The following is a 23,469-nucleotide window of genomic DNA, read 5'->3' as shown; positions in this document are numbered from 1 at the left end:
ATTGGGGATTGTGACTGTGATCGGAGGAAATTCTTTCACATGAACGGGGACGGATTTATATCCACAATAGGACAGTCCACAGAGTGACTGGATGTGTTTAGTACTATAAGTGAAACCAGACCACCAAGAGGAATCAAGGGTCAGGGTAATGATAGAAGGCAAGACATTTTCATTTCTAGTAGATACTGGAGCTATTCGTTCCTGTGTCCGCGAGGGAAAATAACTAATGTACGGTACTGCCATGAATGATCAAGGATTCTCTGGTGCAATGAGTTTAGCTCCTTTTACAGACAAAGTACCAATCTCTATAGGAGAACATGATTTGTCAATGCTATTATTATACTTGATGCAGATGCCAGTCAATATATTGGGATGTGACTTAATGACAAAGCTTAATATGGCGATATCTTTTACTGATGAAGGAATAGTGTGCTCTACTCCAGGGATACACTATATGAATGTGGGAGTTTATAATAGCCTTTTCAGGCCAGACAACATTATGAGGAGTGCCTTTATATCCAGAAGTATTTTTGTATGGAGTGATTATCTTATTATCATGGTTACCCAGGTTGGTAGGTAAAATAATGATAATACCTGATGCATTTTTGTTCAGGCCATAAATCCCCATCGACGATGAGGAAAGACAGATCATTCCCTTAGAATTAGATGCAGCAGTGGTCATAGAATGGGTGATGCTTCTTGGGACAGATGATGATGGAAGGGAATGGAGGACAGAGATAGCCCTCAGTGAAGGAAACAGGTCGACAGATTTGAGAAACAAAGAACTGTTTAGAGATGATTACTCTGATGATGAACTAGTGTTTTTTAAATAAGTATCACTTATTGGATTCACCCCTTGACTGCTGAGTTTTAATCACTTCTTTGGAAAACGGACAAGCATATTCGTCCTTAGAACTTAAGGGGTTAAAGTAGAGAATACAGAAATACTGCTGAGAATGGTGTTTGTAAAAAGAAGACCACCATTTTTTCAGGAAGACTTAGAGAAAGTGCCAGAAATCTTATGGACTACGATCATATATTATGTGGGTTTCTTAAAAGGGATACGTGCGGTTAAAATCAAAATAAAACCAGGAGCTCTTTTACCACAAACAAAGCAATACCCCTTGTCCAGGGAGGCAGAGGAAGGTATATTTGAGACCATTTCTGATATTAATGAAGCAAAGCATATTGGTGCCATCAGATTCATCGTGTAACACGGCCGTTTACCCTATGAAAAAATCAAAGGGGGGGTTGTGAAGATTTATGCAGGACCTTTGCCCTCTAAACAATGTAGTCGAAGCTGAGTTTCCTTTAGTTCCAAATCCTGCGACAATACTGTGTAACATTCCATCATGACCAAAAACTTCACAGTTGTCGATTTGAAGAATGCATTCTGTTCGATTCCCCTTCATGAAGACTCATGAGATTTGATGTCCTCCAGATGGACTTAGGTAAGTGCAATAATTTAGTATGTGGATGACATTTTGGTGTGTAGTGAGACAGAAGAAACATGTAGAGGAGACTCTGTTAAACTCATGACCATACTTTTAGAGAAAGGATATAGGGTAGACAAGGAGAAATTACAATATTGTCAAGAAGATTTTTTGTACATAGGACAGTTGATCTCTCAGGGAGAAAAATTACACCTGAAAGAGCAGTAGCAATCATGAGAACCGTAGCACCTAAAACAGCGAGGGAAATACAACAGTTTCAATGCTTATGCAATTATTGCAGGGCCTGGGTTTTCGACAATAGTACATACATTCAATCACTTTTAAAAGGACTTAATGAAGCACGGGTAGATAAGAGCACAATGACGTGGACAGATAAGATCACTGAAAGGTTTGAAGAATTGAAAATGGCAATCAGTACAGTTACTGTGTTGGGAATCCCAGATTACAATGAAGAATTGTACTTATTCTCCCATTCAAATGGAAAAGTCATGACAGCAGGTCTTACACAGAAGAAAACATTATGACATGGACATAAACCATTGGCATATTACAGTGTGATTTTAGATCCAGTAATGAAGGGACACGATTCCTTCATGTGCAATCTTTAGCTGCTGTTGCGTTTGCAATTGAAAATGTTTCAAGTATAACAATGGGGTGCCCAATAGAGCATGCACTATTTGTAATTTTAGAGAAGCCCAAAAGTACATTGACCACACAAAGAGCATCAGGGTACAACGTGATTATTTCCAACCCTGCAATTAAAATTGGTAGATGTAAGACAGTGAATACAGCAACGTTTATAGCAGGACCATAGGAGAGGATGGCTATTGCCATGATTGCACAACTTATACTGACTGTTATGATGATATTCCCTAAGCTAGAGAAAATGCCCTTGGGAGGGTGGAAGTTGTTTTTATAGATGGTTCTTCAAAAATGTACCAACCAGACAACTGGGGAAAGGCATAATGGAGCAGCGGTAGTGAAACTGAATATAGAAGGTGAATTTGAAGTAGTAACAAGCATGAGGTTGTCTCAGAATTATTAAGCACAGGCTGCAGAATTAGCGGCGTTCATCCAAGTGCTGCAGAGCTTTGAGGATGAGGAGGTGATGGTGTACTCTGACTCTGCCTATGTGATGTAAACCGTACATGCAGGTTTGTCACGCTGGAAAAGGAGGGGCTTCCCCCATGCAGACAGCACTCCAGTGCAGCATGCAGCCCTATTGGATCGGCTTATAGAAGCATTGAGTCTCCTATTGACCCTAGCCGTCGTAAAATGCTCAGCGCATTCTAAATGAAGAGACTTAATTTCCTGCAGAAAGCAAGCCGTAGACGTAGAGGCCAAAAAAGCAGCCGATTATCCACCCACTTCTAGTTTGGAAAGAGAAGGCATTAAAAAATTGACAGGATGATGCATGTTATCAAAGGAGGGTGTTAACATGCTGTCCATTGTCCAGTTAATTGAAATACAAGGTCGAGCTCCACAAGAAGTACAGGACTTATGGGGAAAGCGGGGGTGTTCTTTATCCCCCGCTGAGGCAATTTGGAGGCAGGATAACACTGGAAAGCCAGTTATGCCTCTAGCATTATTGAGAGTAGTGCTGGAGCAGCTTCACTACCCAGCACACACGACTCGAGAAAGTCTAGCTGCAACAATTGCAGAAGAGTGGTTCTCATGCAATCTACTAGAGCATGTGGCACAGTTATTTGTGAATTGCATAGTGTGCCAGAAATGTACCGCAGGGCACATTTTGTGAATGGTGAGAGGAGCAATTTCAACGGCCCATTTCAGCATCTACACATAGATTATGTAGACATGCTACAGATATGCAATGGCAACAGATATACGCTGGTCGTAGTATGTTCTTTTTCTAGATGGATAGGCTGGATAGTGGTAGGTCCATGCAAACACCTTGATGCCCCATGCCAAGTTCCTTGTGTACGAGGTGTTCCCCAGATGGGGTGGGTGTGTGAAGTTTTGAGGTCTGACAATGAGCCGCATTTTGTAATTGAGTAGTTTGAACAGATAGTTCTTCTATTAGGTATAAAAAATACATTTTCTTCCACTTATCACCCAAATGTCTCAAAAGACTAAAGACGATAGTTCTGGAGATGAAGACCCTAAAGAAGAAAGTTCGTAAAATGAAGAATCCCATATTGTAAGGACTAACCGAGTGTGTAAACTCATATTACCAAAGAAGATGCCGATGAGTAAGACAGCAGAAAAGCTGAAAGTGAGCTTCTAAACGTTGGATGAAAAAAGACAAAAATTAGCTGAGCAGCAACAGGAAATAGAAGCAATGAATGTAAAGGTGGTCAGACAAAGACAAATGCTGTCTGAGCAGGACATTAAAACAGTGACAAAAATACACAGAAAGTTTGGAACCAAAACCAAAATTTGGATCGTAACAAGACATTTGAGAGAAAGTTGCTAAATCAAGAAAAGAATATTTACCATCAAAAGTGGTAAGCATTCCGAAACCAACAGTTCAAAAGGACTGCACAAAATGACTTCTGATTACCAACTAATATTGGAACGGCTCGTGTCCATCAAAGATGGGCTATTATTAAACAGAAGCAATATACTGCGTCTTTTGCATCATGTGCCATCTTTAAGGACCAGTGAGACGAATGACATCAAGACTGTTGAATTTGTAGAGGAGAAGCATTATGATAGAGTGTGCTTGCATATTGACTCACGGATAATTTGTGATCTGTGGTTGAATGATGTGGCGGTTTTATTGCCGCTTGGCTTCTACATTTTCTAAACTAGTCTAGACCATGAGGTCAGTATGGAGGAGAGAGCAAATGGAGAGCCCACAGAACAGTTGCAAAAACATAAGTTTAAAAAAAGACATATTGAGAAGCAACATGTATCAACAGATGAATAGATGAGTGAGAATGAAAGAAATACACTCGTATATCACCTATTAATCATCTATGAGATGCTCAATTGGGAGAGTGGATTAAAATTACTGTTGAGGGCAATCAGAAAGCAGCAGATGCAGTTAAAGACGATTCTAGTTCCAAAAAACATAATAGAAAAGCTGACAATTGGAACTGGCTAGCAAAGAAACTTGGTGCATGCAATTACAGCTAATGTTGTGATCTAGAGAAAAGAGGGAGATTCTGTATCGGCACATGGTACACTAGAGGATTCATGCATCTGTTTAACACCCAAGCAGAATGGCTCAACTCCTTAGATGCTCTTTGTCTTCAGGAAACGTGGAACATCGCAATTAGAAAATCTAAAGGTCGTCCCCTAGCTGGCCTTAATAAGGAAAAGCTCGGGATTCAAAGTGTGTGCTACTAAAAACATCTCTCTGTACATCGAAATAACGGTGATGGAAACTTAAAAAGAAATCTAAAAAGGAAAATTGTTGTACTCACCTCATAAATCTGTATTGTTAGCATAAAGCTACCGGTACTATAACTTTCATTGATAACGTGATGGAAATAATCGATGAGATCAAGGGAGAAGATCCGTGGACGAATATCATTTTGTGCAGTGATCTGAATATAAACTGCATAAATAATGGCAAACTGATTCCAAAAAGTCAACAGCGATTGGCTCAACAATTGTGTGAGGAGATGGAACTGAGAGATATGTTGCTGCTTAATAGGAATACACCGGGAGATACACCTCCACGTGCAACTTGGAAAAGAAACTCACAAGAATCAGTGCTTGATTACATCTTTGTATCTGGAAAATTAGCGTGAAATGTGGATCTATACAAGTTGACTATATGTCTGAAAGCGACCATAATCTGGTAATGGTGATAATGATGTCTCCTCATATTGTAAAAACCAATGCTTGGAAACATGTGGTATCTGCAGACTTGAGTCGAAATAGACTACGACTTGAAGATAATAACGTGAAAACAATCACAGAAGCTTATCATAGGGATGTCGCGCGTAAGTCCAGCAACAGCGTGAAATATGCACATTTATTAAGTCAATTTGTGAAATATCCTTACAGACTGCGTAACTGTGCTTTCAAACCCAAGCATTCATATGACATCCAAATTGCATGAAAAAAAACAAGAGCTTCGAAAAGAGCTCAGACAAATTAAAATTATGAACAAAAATTCTCAGTCAACTGACAGAAAAAAAAACTGGCTGAATGCTGATAGAGGAGCAATAGAAGAACAGGAAGCAGAAAACATTATGAAATGCTTGACAAACCAAAACTCTTGTGACTTTTGGAAAGTTATCAAGGAAGAGAGCGGATTGCAACAAGCCCTACAGAATAACATGGTGATAGAAACACAATGGGTCAACAATTTTGGTCAGCTCTATAAAAAAAAAGGTGAAATAAAAGAGCTTGTATTACCAACATTAGATCAGTGGGAGATTACCTTTGATGAGGAGAATATTCTAAACAACATCAAAAGAATTAGTTCATCAAAGGCACCCGGCCCAGATGGTTTGACCAATTACATCTTGAAAAGAAATCCAGAGGCATGGGCAGAATTTTGTGCACTTCTGTTTATCAATTGGACCACTCCCACATCATGGAAGCAAGCAATTGCAGTCCTAGATGTGGTAGGTAAGATCTATGCCACACAACTACAACAGCTCTTGTCTGCATGGATTACAATGAGCGGCCACTTTGATCCTCAAGAAGCAGGCTTCGTCAAAGGAGTTGGTTGCAGATTAAACTTGCTTCTCATCAATATAATGAAAATGGAGGCCATAAGAAGAGGCCAAAAATGTATTAGGCTTTTATACACCTGTCACATGCATTTGACAGTGTGGACCGTGAAATTCTCTGGTCAAAGCTTAAGAAATGGAAGTGTCCGCCTAATTTTCTAATGGCAATAAAAGGTCATACAAAGCCAGAAGTAAAAATATGACTTGATAGTGCTGGAAACCTAACTGCTCCGATAAAAACGTTCTGTGGAGTCAAGCAAGGATGTCCGTTGGCCTCCATTCTTTTCAATTTGGCCCTGTCTGATATTGGACTCACCTTCAAATACACATCGGCAATTCCACCTAAAATTCATGGAATGCATTTGAGTTGGATACTTTATGCGGACGATCTGGTCCTTCTCGATGCAACACCGATTGGGCTGCAGCGAAAATTGTATATGCTGGAACAATACATAGCAGTGAATGGCTTGTGAATGAATCCAAACAAATCGGAAGTCTTGACAATTCAAGACATGAGAAAGAACAAAACACGAAAAGGGAGAAAATTACAATGGTATCTGGAGAAACAATCCATCAGAAGTGTAATGAACACCAGATACCTAGGAATGGGGATCATCTGAAGCCTGAACGATGCTCCTTGGGCAGAAAAAACTAAGGCTAAATGCCAGCAGCTCGCAGTACAAGCAGCAGTTTTGAACAATAAATATGGCAAATTCTCATTGAAACCGGCATTACATTTTTACAAACAAAAGTCAGTCCCAGCAATGATCCATGGGGCTGAATGTGCCTTAGGATGCTCATCAACTGTTTGTGCCACTTTGGAAAACATCTTTTGGACTTAAGTCCCGTGGCTAGACAAAGGAACACCTACTGCATGCATCCAATATGAGCTGGGACTGTTATCAATAAATGCCAGAGTCATATGGAACATGCTTATAATGTACCGTAAAATGATTATGAGGAATGGTCTTCCATAATTCAACATCTTACAGGACCCAAGTAGTGGAAATAAGGATAACATTATGGACTGAACGATGTGAGAGAATTTTAGAAAATCTCAGTACTGGTAATGACACCCTGGAAACAAACCCTGACTCAATTAAGAAAAACCTATGGATATAGGACTGGATAGATACAGGACATATGAGAACTAAACATAAAATCATGCAAGATGTGCCACATGAGGACAAAGCCTTAAATAAAATACCCAAGTATTTGTACATTTCCCGACAGTCACCGACAAACTTTTCTGGTGAAATTTTGGTTGAATCAATTCAGAACTAAAGAGGTAGAAAGTCGATGGCCTAACAACAGAGAAATGGATTCAAATTGTCGGTTTTGTAATAATCACGTTGAAACCTTAAAACACTTGACATTGTTTTGTCCTGCTCTAAGGAATGAAACAAATGAAAGAACCAAACACCTGGGTTCCCTGATAACAGACAAAAGCACATTGAGTGTTGAGTGTTGAAGAATGGTAGCAAGTGTGCTTTGATGAAACAAATAGTAAGCTAACATTCTCCCTGACCTTCTTCTTTGCACAGAAACTTTCAGATGACCCTGGTGGCAGAGCAAAAATTTAAAAGAATGAATAAAAGACTAAAAATTCTTCGATGTAAATATTTGATGTAAAAATGGTTTTGTAAAGACTAAGGAGATTTATTTTTTCAAAATAATAATGTTTTAATTATGTTGATGTGCTGAAACATTTTAAAGGTTTGAAATAATAAAAACCCAGCATGCTTCGAGAAACGAGGCTTGTTTCTGGTTGGAGAGAACAACGGATTTGGACAGACACTCAAGGTTCCAGGAATGAATGGAGGAACTGCTGTACTGATGGACCAATATTGTGCCTGTGGATACAGAGCTTACATGCAGTTGACTACGAATTGAGGGTGGGGGGAATATGCTCTATTGAAATGGCACATGTTCCAGCATTAGTGATTCCTCAAAGTGATCTCACTATGGATGAATTTCCTAAAATGGATGATGATATGAGGAGGAAGAGGTCGCTCAACCTCTATCACAAGAAGAGAAGTCATTATTTCTCATTAAAATCAAGAGCCCTATGACAATATTCCAGATGAGCATAAACTGTTCAGTAAGACGGCAATGATAATGACATTTATATTCCTGCCAGGACTCCAGACTGGAGCTGTACCTCTCTAAGCACAGTGAGAAAGGGGTCCTTGCTCACTGTGTTCAGAGAGCAACAGCTCCACCTCACTGATGAGGCCTGACTAGACCGAAACACGTGTCTGGGGTTGCTGTTGCTAATCTTGTTCAGAGGAGAATTGCCACAGCATTTCAGTGCTGGACTGGCAATGTGGGTGGGACAAAGACTGATATGCAAATTGTTATTTCTTCTCTGTGAAATGCATAGTCAGTCAAGATGTGGTTGTGGTCTCTCGAGTGGGTACCTTCCCAAAGAACAGGTCAATTGCCCATGTTCGTTCTCGCAGAGGGGTGCCCATACCTATTTTTGTATTGTTCAAGGGATTTATGGTAGGTCAGCCTAAATTTCCTATGGTCATGCAGACATGGACCCTTTGCTTACTGTGCTCAAAGAGGGGCAGCTACACCTCACTGATGATGCCCGACTAGGCCGAAACACGTGCCTGGGGTTGCTGTTGGTACTCTTGTTCAGAGGAGAATTGCCATAGCAATTCAGTGCTGGACTGCCCATGTGGGTGGGACAAACACTGATATGCAAATTGATATTTCTCCCCTGTGAAGGCAGAGTGAGCGAAATGTGGCTGCGGACTCTAAAGTGGGTACCTTGCCAAGGAACAGGTCAATTGGCTGTGTTTGTTCTTGCAGAGGGGCGCCCATACCTATGTTTTAATGTACAATGTTGCATGGACCAATCAACTGTTGTTTTGTCCGCTATAATCGGTACGCGAGAATCCAGCCATCATGCGGCTTGGCCGCATGACCCTTTTTTGGCCAGGCCTGGTTTAGTGGCTTCTTTCAGAAGGTAAACGCACATCAAAAGAAGGTGGTGTTCTCATGTGTGTTTACATTGTTAAGAAAAACACGACGTGCTAAGAAGAGTCCCTCCCAATCCCAGTCATTGGATTTTCAAAGCTCACTCCCGCTGATTGCCATTCTTATGCAAGTTCACACGTAGCATCCTGAACTGAGCTGCCCACAGCCTTTTACATGCAGTTGCCCCTTTCGCTTAACACCGTCAGGCCCTTTATTTCATTTGTCATTGATGTACTCATTATAATTATAATTGTTCTTTTATAATGCGCATTATATTATATCAATGAATGGTTTCTAAGTGCTGGATTGGGATTCAAACCTGTGTTGCGCTGCATTGTCCTGCTTCCAAAACAAACACATTGCCCCTGAGCTTTCCTTCCTCCATTACGTTAGCAAGAAGGTGTTCACTTAAAAAAGGTCCCCTTTTAAAGGTTTGCCAAATTGCCATGATGTAAAAAAGCGTTGCTTTATATGAATAGGCAATGCTCTTAACATCTTGCACAACAGCCTGCTGGAAGGTTCTGACAAAGTAACGTTTTTCCAAGTAGTGGTCTAAAAAAGAAATTCCATTGTGTCCCTAAGGATTAACTTATTATAATGTTGCAATAATATGAGATTTTTTATAAGCAGACGATCTGAGCTCTGAAGTGTCTCAGGGCCGTGTGTGAGAAGGAGTGTTTTTTTCCACTTGGTTTCAGGGACCTGTACTTTTTCCTCTCCCGTTTGAAATTTACAAAACCTTAAAGTCACAGAATTCCAGGGAAAATCAGGACTGGAAGGCATTCTCATGCATAGCCGTGGGAAACTTGAGAGCTCTACGAGACATAGAGCTCGTTACTCCCTTTCTTTCGTTACTCCCCAGCCTGCTGGAACACCATTCCAGTCGAAACCACGCCTACTGCACTGCTTTACCTAGTCCCAGTAGCATTGGGCTAAGGTGGGACTCACTCATCTAAAGCCAAACTACAAGACTCGAGACTAAATGGACACACGTAGAGAAAAGCATGGAAACTGGCCTTCTCTCGTTGCTCCCCAGCCTGCTGGAACACCATTCCAGTGTTCTTGCTGCTGTGTCCGTCTTCTGTCAGCATCTGTTCCGGCTACCCCTCTCCCCTGTCAGTGCTTGCACTATCATCGCATCACGAGACGAACGAAGTAGACGAGAGGAATAAGCTGATCGAGAAAATGGAAAGGATTGAGCACATGCTACAGATTGAGTGCACGGAACAGGTAGAGTGAAGGGAAAAGATAGATGAATGACAGAGCGCATGGAATGAACGGAACGATTGAAATAAATTAAGCAAAAACATGACATGGATGTAGTGCACGACAAGTGAAGCCATGCACGAGATGGATGTAATACATGTGACGGATGAAATGCTTGGGACGATGGAATGCATAGGACGGATAGAGTGCATGGGACGGATGGAGTGCATGGGACGGAAGGAGTGCATGGGTCGTATGGAGTGCATGGGTCATATGGAGTGCATGGGTCGGATACAGTGCATGGGTCGGATGCAGTGCATGGGTCATATGGAGTGAATGGGTTGGATGCAGTGCATGGGTCGGATGCAGTGCATGGGTTTGATGGAGTGCATGGGTCGGATGGAGTGAATGGGTCGGATGGAGTGCATGGGTCGGATGGGATGCATAGATCGGACGGAGTGCGTGAGACGGATGGAGTGTGTGAGATGGATGGAGTGCGTGAGCCAGATGGAGTATGTGAGATGGGTGGAGTGCGTGGGACGGGCTGAGTGCCTGGGATGGGCGGAGTGCAGGGGACCCATGGAGTGCGTGGGATGGATGGAGTGCGTGGGACGGATGGTGTGCATGGGAGGGGCGGAGTGCATGGGAGGGGCAGAGTGAGTAGGATGGGTGGAGTATGTGGGACGGGTGGAGTACGTGGCACGGGTGGAGTACATGGGACGGATGGAGTGCGTGGGACGAGTGGAGTGCGTGGGATGGAGGAAGAATGTGTGGGGTGGAGGAAGAATGTGTGGGGCGGAGGAAGAATGTGTGGGGTGGAGGAAGAGTGTGTGGGGCGGAGGAAGAGTGTGTGGGGTGGAGGGAGAGTGTGTGGGGCCGAGGAAGAGCATGTGGGGCTGAAGAAGAGTGTCTGGGGCAGAGGTGCGTATTGGAGTGCATGGAACGGTTGGAGTGCATGGGTCGGTTGGAATGCATGGGTCGGTTGAACTATGGTTAGAGTGTACAGATTGGTGGAGTGCATGGATTGGTGGAGTGCACAGAATGGTGGAGTGCATAGAATGGCGGAGTGCATTGAATAGCGGAGTGCATAGAATGGTGGGAGTGCATAGAATGGTGGGAGTGCATTGAATGGTGGGGTGCATTGAACGGTGGGGGTGCATTGAACTGTGGGGGTGCATATAACAATGGGGGTTCATAGAACGGTTGGGGTGCATAAAACGGTTGGGTGCATAGAACGGTTGGGGTGCACAGAATGGTTAGAGTACACAGAATGGTTTAAGAGCACAAATGCTTGGAGCGCATAAAACGGAGTGAACGGAACAGTTTGGAGTGCATGGAACGGTCAGAGTGCATGAATCTAATGGAGTGTGCTCAACCTCAAGCACCTAAGGTAAACCACCATATCACATCTACACGCTTACTCTCTTCTATACACCACCACTGAACTAGAACACAGCGATACTATGACACCATTCGGTATAGCTGTTCTCATACCATCACTTGCCTCATACTGCCCATCATCTTAACTAAACACAGCTGGTCACACACCCTCCAGCCTAGGCGTTCTCCTCACGCCTAATGCAGCCAGAATCGGTCTGGATAACAACCTTCCAGAACGAACACATATTCTTGATCTCCCAACCACCACACCTACCTCTAAGAAGCAGCTATCACACGAATGCCACACCTGCTGCACACATATCCGGTGCTCACACGCACCTTATGACTCTCTCTCTCTCTCTCCTGACTTGAACTTCGGTTCCCGAGGGCGTTCAACCTACCAGCGTCTTGAGATCATACCAATGGTACAAAAGGCGCTATATACATGCAAAATAACATAACATAACATAACATAACATTATTGTAGGCCTTGAAATCCAAACTTCAAATTTATGTGGCAAGTAGATCTTATAATGTGTGTGTTCAAGTGGTTAAACTGTGCTTAGGTTAAAATCCCAGCTTCACTGTAACCACAGTGTGTGATTCTGGCTAATTAATGTAGAATCCCTTGCAGTATAGAGGACTGGCCTCAGCAGAGTTGTCGTTAACTTTGTCATATTTTTGCTGCCAATCACCAAAGTGGTATGGGCCATGCAGAGTACTTGGTGCACAACCAGGGTGTTATCTTTGATCTTTCCCTCTCTTTTTCCCTTCACATTTCCTCTATCGCTCGCACTTGCCGCTATGCTATGTTTAATATTTGCTATGCTCGCACTTATCTTTCTTTTCACGCTACTAAATTCTTCTCTTTTCTGTTTTCCAGTATTGACTACTGTTCATCTTTATTGCTCTGTCTTCCTGCCTGTCATCTCTTTCCTCTTCGATCTATCCATAACGCCTGTTTGCCTTCTTTTTTCTTTACCCCCTCGTGCCTCTATTACATCCTCCCTACTTTCAATTTCACTACTTCCTTTTGAATCCCGTCTTCTGTATCACGTTCTTTCTTTTGGCTTCAACTTTTGGCATAGCCCCTCCTTATCTTTCCTCTCTACTCTCGTTTTATGTCCCCTCACGCCCCTTGCAGTCTCAGAATCTATTTCTCTTGACTGTTCCTAACCCCTCTTGTGCGTCGTCTTGTTTCCGCTCTTTTTCACTCTTGGCTCCCAAACACTGGAACGATCTTCCTCGTTCACTTTGTAGCTCCTCATCTCTTTGCTTTTTTCCAGACTAATCTTAAACTCTATCTTCTTTCGTCTTTAGTCTCTTACAATTCTCAGTTTTTCTCTTTTTATGTAACTTTTTTGCTGATTTGTATCATTTCGATTGTACTGTTTTTTTAATTCTTTTTATTGTTCAGTGCCTTTGACGAAAGGCACTTTATGAATTCAATAAAATACAAATACAAATACTCCAAAAAAGGAGAATGAATGAAACTCTTTGATATGCCATGTTATGCTATGTTATTAAATATTGTATAGGGCATAGTCTACCATAAAAATAGCAAGTCTCTATGTGTGGGAGTTGGTGTAAAGGGGCAGGTGGACAACAAGAAAGTACCTTTATACTTAAAGTGCCATGCATCAATATGCCTGCAGCAATGATAGCCATTGGGCAATGTGCCTGCTGTTTGGATCTTTGTTTAAACTGCAGGCCACGGGTTCCAACTCCCTCAAGTTACATCCTTCCAAGCCCAGGTTGGAGTGATGTCACTTCCTGTGATATCATATGCAAAATAAGGGGCCCGCAATTGTTTTGCCACCATTGGCCACACAATTCCTAGGGTTGGCCGGCCCTACGTGTACACCACCTGCATTGTCTGCACAGTGTATTTCAGACTCTCTGCAAAGTGTATTAAGATCGGACACTGCATAGGCAGAACGGAGTGCAGTATATGCTGCACAGTGCATGCCCTTGGAGGTGAGCCCCTTGCCCTACCAGCACTGTGTATTTAAGGCAGTAGATAATCTGTGTTATGCATTGAAACACTACAGGTGCAGTATTATATGTTGCACACCATTTTCTGTGCACTTGTGAGAAATACTCTGTGTATTGCAAACCCCCTTACCTGTCTGCGTTGAATATTAAGGATTGCCCTGCTGCATGGAGGCTCACGCTAAGTGTGGTCTGCCACCTCCACCCCGGAGCGGCGCTTTACCCAGGGCTTTAATTGGGCCGGCTCTCTGGCTTTACCTGATGGTATGCCATAAGGGATCACCAAATAAGATGACTGGAACAAAGGGTGGAAGATGAGTGCAAAGGGGTTAGGAAGCACACCTACCATTAGACCACCAGATTTTGCTACAGCCTCGGATTCCTTAGGGGCGAGCACCATTAAACCACTAGGATGAATCCTAAGGCCTAACCACTGGATTAGAACGTGATATTTGGGGCCGATTGGGAGCAGCCATTAGAACGTCAGGAATAAGGAAGCCTCCCTATTACACTACTGGCCAATACCAATATGGAACTCTTATTTATAAATACTGGGCAGCCAATTGATTCAGTAAACACAGGAGGCGTGCAGGTTGCTAGTGACTGCCAAATATCATCATTCTGTTTTACACACCAGGTGGGGATAGAGGTTTTAGGGGGTGGGGAAGGTGAGGAGGTTGCAGCCATTCACTGTGGTGTGGCTGGTGAGAAGGCAGATGCCGCCCAGCAATAATTTAAGAGCAGAGGGGGGACAGGAAGAACAGAAGGCAGGGTCGGCCATGCCAGGAAAAGGCTAAAAGAAAGACAGCAAAGAGGAGATGGAACAAAAAAGGAGGCCCTCAACCAATTACCTACCATTTTGCAGGGCTTTGGTGAGCTGAGGGAAAGGTTGGAGCTGGCAGAGGAGAATGCAACAAAGGTAGAATAAGAGGTATGAGTAGGTGCAGCCAGGGCAGGAAAAGGAGAAGAGGAGCAGTACAACCCCATGAGGATCGACATAGGGAGCAGACTAGAATTAGAGGCTGTGAATTAGAGCTGCAGTTGCTGTAAATTGTGAGAAGTAGGCCCTGAAGCAAACATGTAGCGCACAGCTACTAATTGTATAATTCTTCATAATTCAGTGGTTTCAAAGCACTTCCTACTTTTGTATGGAAAAAACCTCAGAAGACCTAATTTGACTGAGATCACACAAGCAAATCTAGTCAAGGGGGAGTGCGCCAGGATTTGTGGGTGCAAAGCGTTACTGGAGAAAGTGACAAGGATTGGCAAACTTATTTGGAATGGAGATATTAAGGTGAAGCTTGATTAATTTATCTATTACAATTGTACAAAAAATGGAGCCTGCAATGTTTACTCCCAAAGATTTGGACATTTCAGTTATTCTTGGAGAAAGTAGCAACTATGCTGTCAATGAAGCAACAAACATGGATACAAAAACTGGCTGGATAAACTAATTTGAAAATAAGACATGCAATGATGTAATTTGTTCACAAGGAAAGGAGGACCGTTTCAGAGATTCCTGTAGCTTTAATACTCTAAAATACAAGTGTTTTTGTGATGTAGCTTAACAGGTTTTTTGGTCAGCAACTATAATTACAAACTGAATGATCTACTATTAATCATTAAGCAATACCTATTCAATCACCTCACCTTGAGAACTACAATTATGGAACTCTTTTTACAATTGTAAAATGATATGTATTTGGAAAACCCATACATACAGAAGTGTGAAGCAACACTATTTGATAAGTAGAATAATTGGAACAATTAAATAAGTACCAGCTCACCATTGATCTCACTTTTTTGTCTAACTCCTTGTTTCTAAAACTGGACTCACCAGTAAGCTCTTAGAAGTTGTTTCTACTCATTGGTTTTATATGCTGGCGCATTGAGAACTTTTTTTTATTTTTATTTTTGCATTTTAAAAACGCTCACACAGCCTGCGGGCATCGAGGCGCTGTTACAGGAATTGTTATTTTTTGAGTTGCGTAATTGTTTTTTTTTAATCTTAGTTGCGTATTTATAACGCGCTTACATACCCAGAGGTTTTTAAGCATGGACCCGGGGATTGAGCCTGTTTTGCTTTGTGTCGTCTTGCTTCCAAGGCAAGCACATTGCCGCTGAGCTATCCTCCCCGGGACTAATCCTGAGAGAACTAATCCCAATATTTTCTTTTGTCTGATTATAATATCAGTGTGGCAGCCACACTACATTTGGACAATTCTCTGCTTAACAGCCACCTCTAAAGTACAGTGAAGAAGGAGTCGCCAAGGGCTAGATCTGTTTGGCTGCACTCCTAAATATGTACTGTTGATTACTCTGTACAGCGCTTGGGAGTTAAGTATGATAGAAACTCAATACAAACAAATCAAGAATAATGTAGTAGGTATTTATTTCTCTTAGGTGAATGTTTTTGTCTGCTGAACTGTATTGAATGCAATAGTTAAAATTCCTGCATAAAGCCGTTTTGGGGTGTGGAGGAGGAGTGGGGGTTTGGGTGAAACAGAACAGAGCCTGTGTTAACTGATTTTTTCTCTGTATGTGTATGCACCACAGGAAATGTTGCCAGATCTGTGTACTACTCTTTAAAAAGCACACAGTGCAACTGATGTCACTTCGGTGATGTCACGCCCAATGATGTCAAGTCCAGTGTTGCCACGTCTGGTGATGGCAAATCCGGTGATGTCGCTTCTGATGATGTCACTTCCCACTGGCTAAGCTAATGAGTCCCCCACCTCTTTTTTTTAGGACTTGATCCCTGGTACTTTGCATGCAAGAGAATGCAGCATGGAATATTTGGAATGCAGTACTAGACAGTCGATGGTGTGAGCCCCCGCTTTATACATGGCAACAATGGGCAAACTGGTGGTACTGTCGCCAGACAGCCATATCTAAACAAGCATTGCTAAAGCTAACAGATTTGGCTTTTGTATAAGCATGAATCAGGCATAATTGTATTACCTGGCCTTAAGACAACAGGAGTTATAAAATGGTTCATAGGCTTATGATAACAGTGCCTGGAAACTGCTTATCCACAATCCAAAATTGTTAGGTTTGCTAATGCTTGTTTTAAACAGGGCTTCTGATGCAAGGACATATATACTTCCTATAAATCAAGTTGCTGAAGGTGTGTATGTTTAAGACATTTTTATTACACCAGTAGTTTATATACATCTGCATTTAAAGCATAAACCATCAAAAGACTGCTTACTGCTTTGAAATAACACGTGCAGGTCCTTCACAGAACAAAGTTTGAAGTAACTGCTTGATAAAGGATATGGTTTGGATGGGCAGGGGCATGTAGTGGGTGAAAGGCAAACACAAATATACTTATACAATTGTTGAATCCAATGGATGAGAGTGATGAATATGGTATTATATAATCATTATTACAACATACATAGACATACATCAATCAATACAGGAGAGAACATTAAAACTAATAGAAACCATGTGCAGTAAAAGCTAATACTCAAGTTAATTGGCAATTTGATTTGATGAACACAGGATTGATAAACTGAAGTTATAAGGACTAAAAGTTTAAGATACAATCAATCAATAGAGAGAAGATCCACAGACCAAGTGGTGAACTGAAAAATTGATAATAAGTCTGAATGATTCAGAATAATATACCAATTGATTAACTTTGAAAAATTGATAGAAAGGATCAATTAAGAATAACAAATAAATGGAATAAACTTTGGCAACTATGAAGAAGACTGAATTCATGAAGTTAGGAAGCCATTCTTGATAGGAATTGAATTTAAGTCAAGATTCACAATCGTTTTTTTTTTTGTTCGTTTTGTATTTCTTTTTCTGATTTGCTCAAATAGAAATAAAAGAAAAACAAGTGTTTCTATATATGATTCCAAGAGGTTACTGTGCATAAGCATCCACAAGCATTTAACATTTTACTTACCATGGGAATTTACAGCAGGAGTTTCCAGTGGTATGCTATGCAATATTCAAGTCCACAACTCCATTAAAAATAGCACACTGGAACATTATTATCCTGCACATTAGCTATTTACTTTTCAATATATGAAGGCACTGAAAAGTTTAAAGATCATAGTACCATCCCGTGGAGGACCTTTTTTCATACCTAACGTGGTTTCTGTCAGGGTAGCAATGCATGATGTCTCCAAGGAATTGCAGGGTTCATGGTCTCCTGAGCAGCTGTTTCCTGCAAGGTTTATGCAGACTTCACACACCAGACAATGTCCTGCAGAAAGAAAATAGGCATTGACTCAAGACATACAGACTTATTGCTGAGATTTGGAACTTTCTAAAAAATGTCATCATGTAGCAGCTGGTGCAATTCAAATAAAATCAGATTAACAGTTTTAACTGCTCACAATTTCAATATGGGTGGCAGTATTTTCTGAAATGTAGTTAGGAAAGAGACATTTCTAATAAATATGAAGCGAAATTAAAAGAAAAACAAGATATAATGATGCTTCACTGAAGTCTTAATGGCGCTGTAGAAGCTCATCCATAATGGGGGAAAGGGACCTCAACAACCACCCCTTAATGATGAGCCAAAGCCAGCGCAGTGAAAACCTGGGTACTCCCTCAGCTGAGTGCTCCTGGGCCACATGTGTTTTGGGCAACCTGTGTGAACTACCCTAGCTCTGCACAGCAAACGAGCCATGCTAGGTCAGAGCCATTTTGCTTCCCCAGCCTTACATGGCCCATTCGTCTTGCTAGTTGCACTACTGCACCCTGTAAAATGTGTAAGTATTGCTCTTGTGGCTTCCTGTAGACTATGAGGGTCTGGGACATTCATGTGCAGGCACTCTGTGCCCATGGTAGGAACCAGAGCTCAGGAAGAGGTGTTTGATTAACTCCTCCCTCTGCGTCTTCGTTATAGCCTTAAGGATGCACTCGACAGGCCTTCCTGGGCCACAGAGACACGAGCAAGAGTGCAGACCTGAGACGACGAGCAGGTAAGCAAATATAATCTTTTTAAAATCGTTGTGTGCATATGCAGGTGTGTCTATGTTTGCATATGTTTGTCAGTACATTGTGTATATGTAGCTGGGACAGGGGTGGTAGTGAATACGTGAGTGAATCAATGCACATGAATGTGCAAGTAACTGAATGAATGCAGGTGAATGCATGAGTGAAAGATCATGGATGAATGTGTTAGTGAATTAATATGGGTCAATGTTGAATCTGTTTGTGAATCAATCCATATCAGGGGGAAGGGGGCTGTATCCTGGATATGTGATGCTGGTGTCGGCAGTGAGGGGCAAAATACTGGCACATGTTGGTTGGCACAGTAAGCATTGACATGGTTTCTTATAGTGGGCATAGCATTTTGATGGAATTTTAGGCAAAGCCAGCATGATGACTGTTTTTACATGGGATACTGGCCTACACTGGTGCAGCCAGCAGGTACATGTTTTCCTTGTGGCATATCATTTTACTGGGTTTATGGTGAACTACAATATGATGAGTGATGGTACTTGGAGATACTGGCCTACATTCGTGCAGATGCATGGCAATGTTTGTTTAAAATGGCATGGCTTTTTAAGTGGCATTAAGGGCAGAGCAAACATGGTGAGCATGTTTGTGTGGGGATACTTACTGGCCTACACTAGTGCATACACTATTGACATTTCTTTTATTAAAAGAGAGCATAACATATTTACTAACACTCTGAGCAAAGCCAATGTGACGCATGTCCTTATAATTGGCTTAGCCAGCATTTGCATGTTTTCTTATGGTATAATTCCTGGCCTTCTGGGCAGTATGTACTTACATGGGAATGCAGGCGTATATTGGGCCAGTCAGCATGGGTATGTTTGGGCACAGCCAGCATTAAAATGATATTTTACACAGGGAGAATACTGGAATATATTTTGGGTAATGGCACATCAAAGATTATTGGAAAATGTGTGCGTGTACTTTTGGTGACCTGGAATGTATAACATGTTTTTATGTTCTACTGTACAAAACCAATAGCAAACTGTGTGGTTATTTACCTACATGTTCACTGAAAGTGTGATTTAAAATACACTATTTCAATACATTATTTAAAAAGATTTCTTGAGGGATAACCATAACACATAGCAGCCGCTTGTTGCACTTGCACTTCGTTGTCGGTTCAAATTATAGGGAAATGTCTACACCCCTGATGTAAAACAAAATCATCAGCCATCTCTGAAATTCATGCAGTGAGATGAATTCATGTTAACATAGAAACATATAACTCAATTAATAGATACTTTTTCTCCACTCACAAGTGCAATTTATTCTAACACATGGAGACTTAAATGCCTTCTGCAGCTGAGTTGTTAATAACGTCTTGTATACCTTTTTACATACAAAAAGGTATACAGGGTAGCCTTTAAGGACTATCACTGCCAATTCACATAGAACCATCATAGGTAAAGAATGCCCCAATCTCTCCACTCATGCCCTCCAGCGTGGGCAGTGTGCTGCACTTAGATGGACTTGGATCGGGGATTGGTGTTGCACTTTATAATGCTAGCCTGCCCATTGCTTACAAATCTATATGACGAAAACCTATGCATTGCACCTAGAAGACCTATAAGTTAGTCATTGTAACACATACATATATATGCAAGTATCCTTAAAATTGCACTTAGAAGATTCCTGAAGGTAGCCCATTATAGAACTTGGAAGATATATAGTAAGACTATAAGCGTAGCCTGTCTATTACGTTTAGAGATTCCTATGATCCCTAAAATCTCATGGTAGCTTGTCTGTCATGCCTAGAATATTAGAAGATGTATTAAGTTAGCCAGTCTAGTGTGCTTAGAAGACTTTGAGGGTAGCCTGTACATAGTACCTAGAAAACCCTAGGAGGGTACCTTCTCTTTCCAAACAGACAATCTGATAACACAGCAAGATCAAAGATAAGCTCCATCTGAGCTTAGGGTACGTCTAATACGCCAATAGGTTGTTACTTTGTTGTTTGATTAAGGCTTGCTGCTAAACTAGAACGTTTAGAATTCATTTGCTGCTTCACATCAGTTCCTTATCCAGTTTTACCTTAGCTTATACCTTGATGTATATCTATTGTATCTATTGGTTGTACTGTTTGCCTTCTAAGAGCATTAGCTCTGCTTTTTAAAAGTCATGTTGATCGTTTTTTACCAGGAACTACAAATCCCATCAAATCTGTACTTTCCTGCTCCTCTAATTCCCCAACCAGGTGCTTGAGGACTGGCTTTTGAGATAGGCTGGTCTGTGCCAGTCTGTGCTGTTCCGTCTTTCCATTTCCGGTCTACCATTTTGCAGCTGCTCTGTGGGCTCCTGTTGCTTTTGCACGAATCAGAGACTCATCTGGTAAGAACTAGCTCCCATACGATACACCCGGCCCTGCCAGTGGCTTGGAAACCATACCTCATGCTGATTTCACTCCTGTGTATTCTGTAACCTCATTGCATATGTCCCTCAAAACATCTTCCAATTCTACTGCGCTTAACCCAGCGTGTCCTATCCATGTGGAAGTGACTCCTTTTGCTCCTTCTCCTTGTTGCTTTCAAATGGGGCTCCTAAATAACTGCTCTTTAGTCAAACACGCAGAGGAGATGTTTGACCTTATAGCTATGAGCAAATGTGCATCACTGAAACTTGGCTCTCTGGCATAACCAATCATGCCGCTGCCTCAGCTCTTCCTGATGGTCAACAAATCTTTCAAACTGACGGCCAATCCTGTTGGGCGTCAGAACTATGGTGATTATAAGAGACTCCTTGGCATCACATATTTGTAACACCACACCTATTGATAAGTGCCAACATACTAATATCAAAATTGCCATTGACTCCAACACCACCATCTGTCTTATCACTATATATCGTCCACTTGTAAGAATGCCTCTGTTCGAAGAACAGTTGTTTATGCTTCTTGGTGACTTTATTACACCCACATCCATTGTCATCCTCCTAGGTGACTTTAATTATTGGGCATATAATGCCCAGGTCTCTGAAGCTACCAATCTCATGCTCTCATTATAGGCCTATGGACTACATCCACAAATAAAATTGCCCACTCATAAAGATGGACATACTCTGGATTGGGTACTGTCTCATCGCTTATTTGTGACTAATTTGGAAATTATGACCTGCCCTTGATCTTATCACTGTCTTATTTCCTTTTCAATGGATCTTCTGTTTAAAATTGTTATACAGAACTCCAACGCCCGTGTCAAACACATAGTTAGGAATATTCTTAAAATGTCCCCTGCTGCTTTCAGTGAACTTCCCTAACATATGCTGGCAAACTTGGTACCTTCATGCTGTACCACCACCCTAGTTGATCAATACAAAGACATTGGGCCTCATTACGGGTCCGGCAGTATCCCTGCCGGTGCTACCGGCGGATTTCCGCTGGACCCGTAAAAAATTACCGGCACCTGACTTCCCGGTGCCACCAGGCTATTCCAAGTCCGGTGGCCAGGAAGTCAGGTGCCACCACCGTTAACAATGGTTCTGGTGCTCCCGTGAAAACGCTGCAGGCGAGTGGCGTTCCACCCGGCAGGTCTGACCCTGGCGGGCGGGGTGGCACCTGCCTGCAGAATTATAGTATGCTGGTCTGGAAACAATGGTGCTGGTAAGCTTACCAGCACCGTTGTTTCGAGATCAGCACAATTGTAATGAGGCCCATTGTCTCCTCTGTCACAGACACTCTTGCCCCCCACCCCCCTCAACTAAAATTGTCAAGATGGAAACACTGCGCCAATCATGGTTCTCTGACAAAATCCTTGACCTAAGAACTCAAAAAAGGAAATGGTAACAGGCCTGGCGTAAGAACCCTTTTGAGGCTAATCTTGTCTCATATCAAAAAGCCACCACTGACTACAAACCCGCTATCCTGGCTGCTAAAACGATTTCTATGACAATCGTATCAGTAATGCCAAGTAATCTCAAAAATAATTCTTTGCCATTTTAAAAGATTTTGAGGGAAAAGCCAACTCCTACTTTGCCATCACTAAAAGTAATCAGTGGTGTCTTGATATTCAGCCAGGCTTTAATGCCAAACTCAATCTTCATCAGAATACAATTGCCTTGCTACAAGCTAAATTATTCAATCCTCATAGTTCCATCACTAATGAGGCCCCTGTCCCTAACCTTTCTGACATTTCTATCCCTGTGTTCAACTTTAAAGAGATCTTCGAATCTGAGTTATCCAATATTGTCCAACACCTTAAGACATACCCCTGCCCTGACGACATGTGTCCTCCTGCTAAGATTAAGGACGTTTCCAGTTGTCTAGCCCCTTTGGTCACTAGACTGGTTCATTCTAATTTGACCAATTCTACTATGCCTGCTTCTCTCAAGGACGTCTGGATCTCCCTGACTTGTGATCCTTTTTCTGCAGGCAACTATTGCCCTACTACTAATTCTACCTTTTTGTTAAACATTTCGGACAAAGTCACATACAGCCAACTAAAGCACACATTGGAAATAATCATCAACTGTGCTCAGGCCGGTTTTCGCACAGCACATGGCACTGAAACCGCTATGGTAGACTTAAAAGCTAACCTGTGCCATATTGCTGACTCAGGACAGATTGCCCTATTAATGCTCCTAGATCTCTCGCAGCATTTGATCTCGTCAATCACTCTTTGATGCTGGAGAGACTAGGAACTATCACAAACTGCTCCAAATAAGCCTTATGCTGTCTCTCATTTTTTAGGTCCCAGATCTGCTTGTGTTGACACAGGGGGCTATACATCTCCCATCCAATTGCTGCAATGTGGTGTCCCTCAGGGTATATATCTTTCTCCCACTCCCTTTAATTTATACATTAGTCCTCTCTTGAC

At 41.9% G+C, this 23,469-nt stretch overlaps 1 protein-coding gene across 1 annotated transcript in view; it reads right to left on the bottom strand.

Annotated features, from left to right (window-relative positions):
* The window catches only part of LOC138529452 (phospholipase A2 inhibitor and Ly6/PLAUR domain-containing protein-like), a 233,218-nt gene that overhangs the window by 134,007 nt on the left and 75,742 nt on the right, over positions 1-23,469 (bottom strand). The window contains exon 2 of the mRNA XM_069640825.1: positions 17,775-17,894. Coding sequence (XP_069496926.1) covers positions 17,775-17,894 — 120 coding nt within the window. The remainder of the gene's footprint in view (positions 1-17,774; positions 17,895-23,469) is intronic.

This window comes from Ambystoma mexicanum, chromosome 1q (assembly GCF_040938575.1).
Source record: "Ambystoma mexicanum isolate Mex_15411 chromosome 1q, UKY_AmexF1_1, whole genome shotgun sequence".
Taxonomy (NCBI): Eukaryota; Metazoa; Chordata; class Amphibia; order Caudata; family Ambystomatidae; genus Ambystoma; species Ambystoma mexicanum.
Note: the sequence above shows the minus strand (reverse complement) of the source record. Positions and strands in the feature narration are given on the sequence as shown.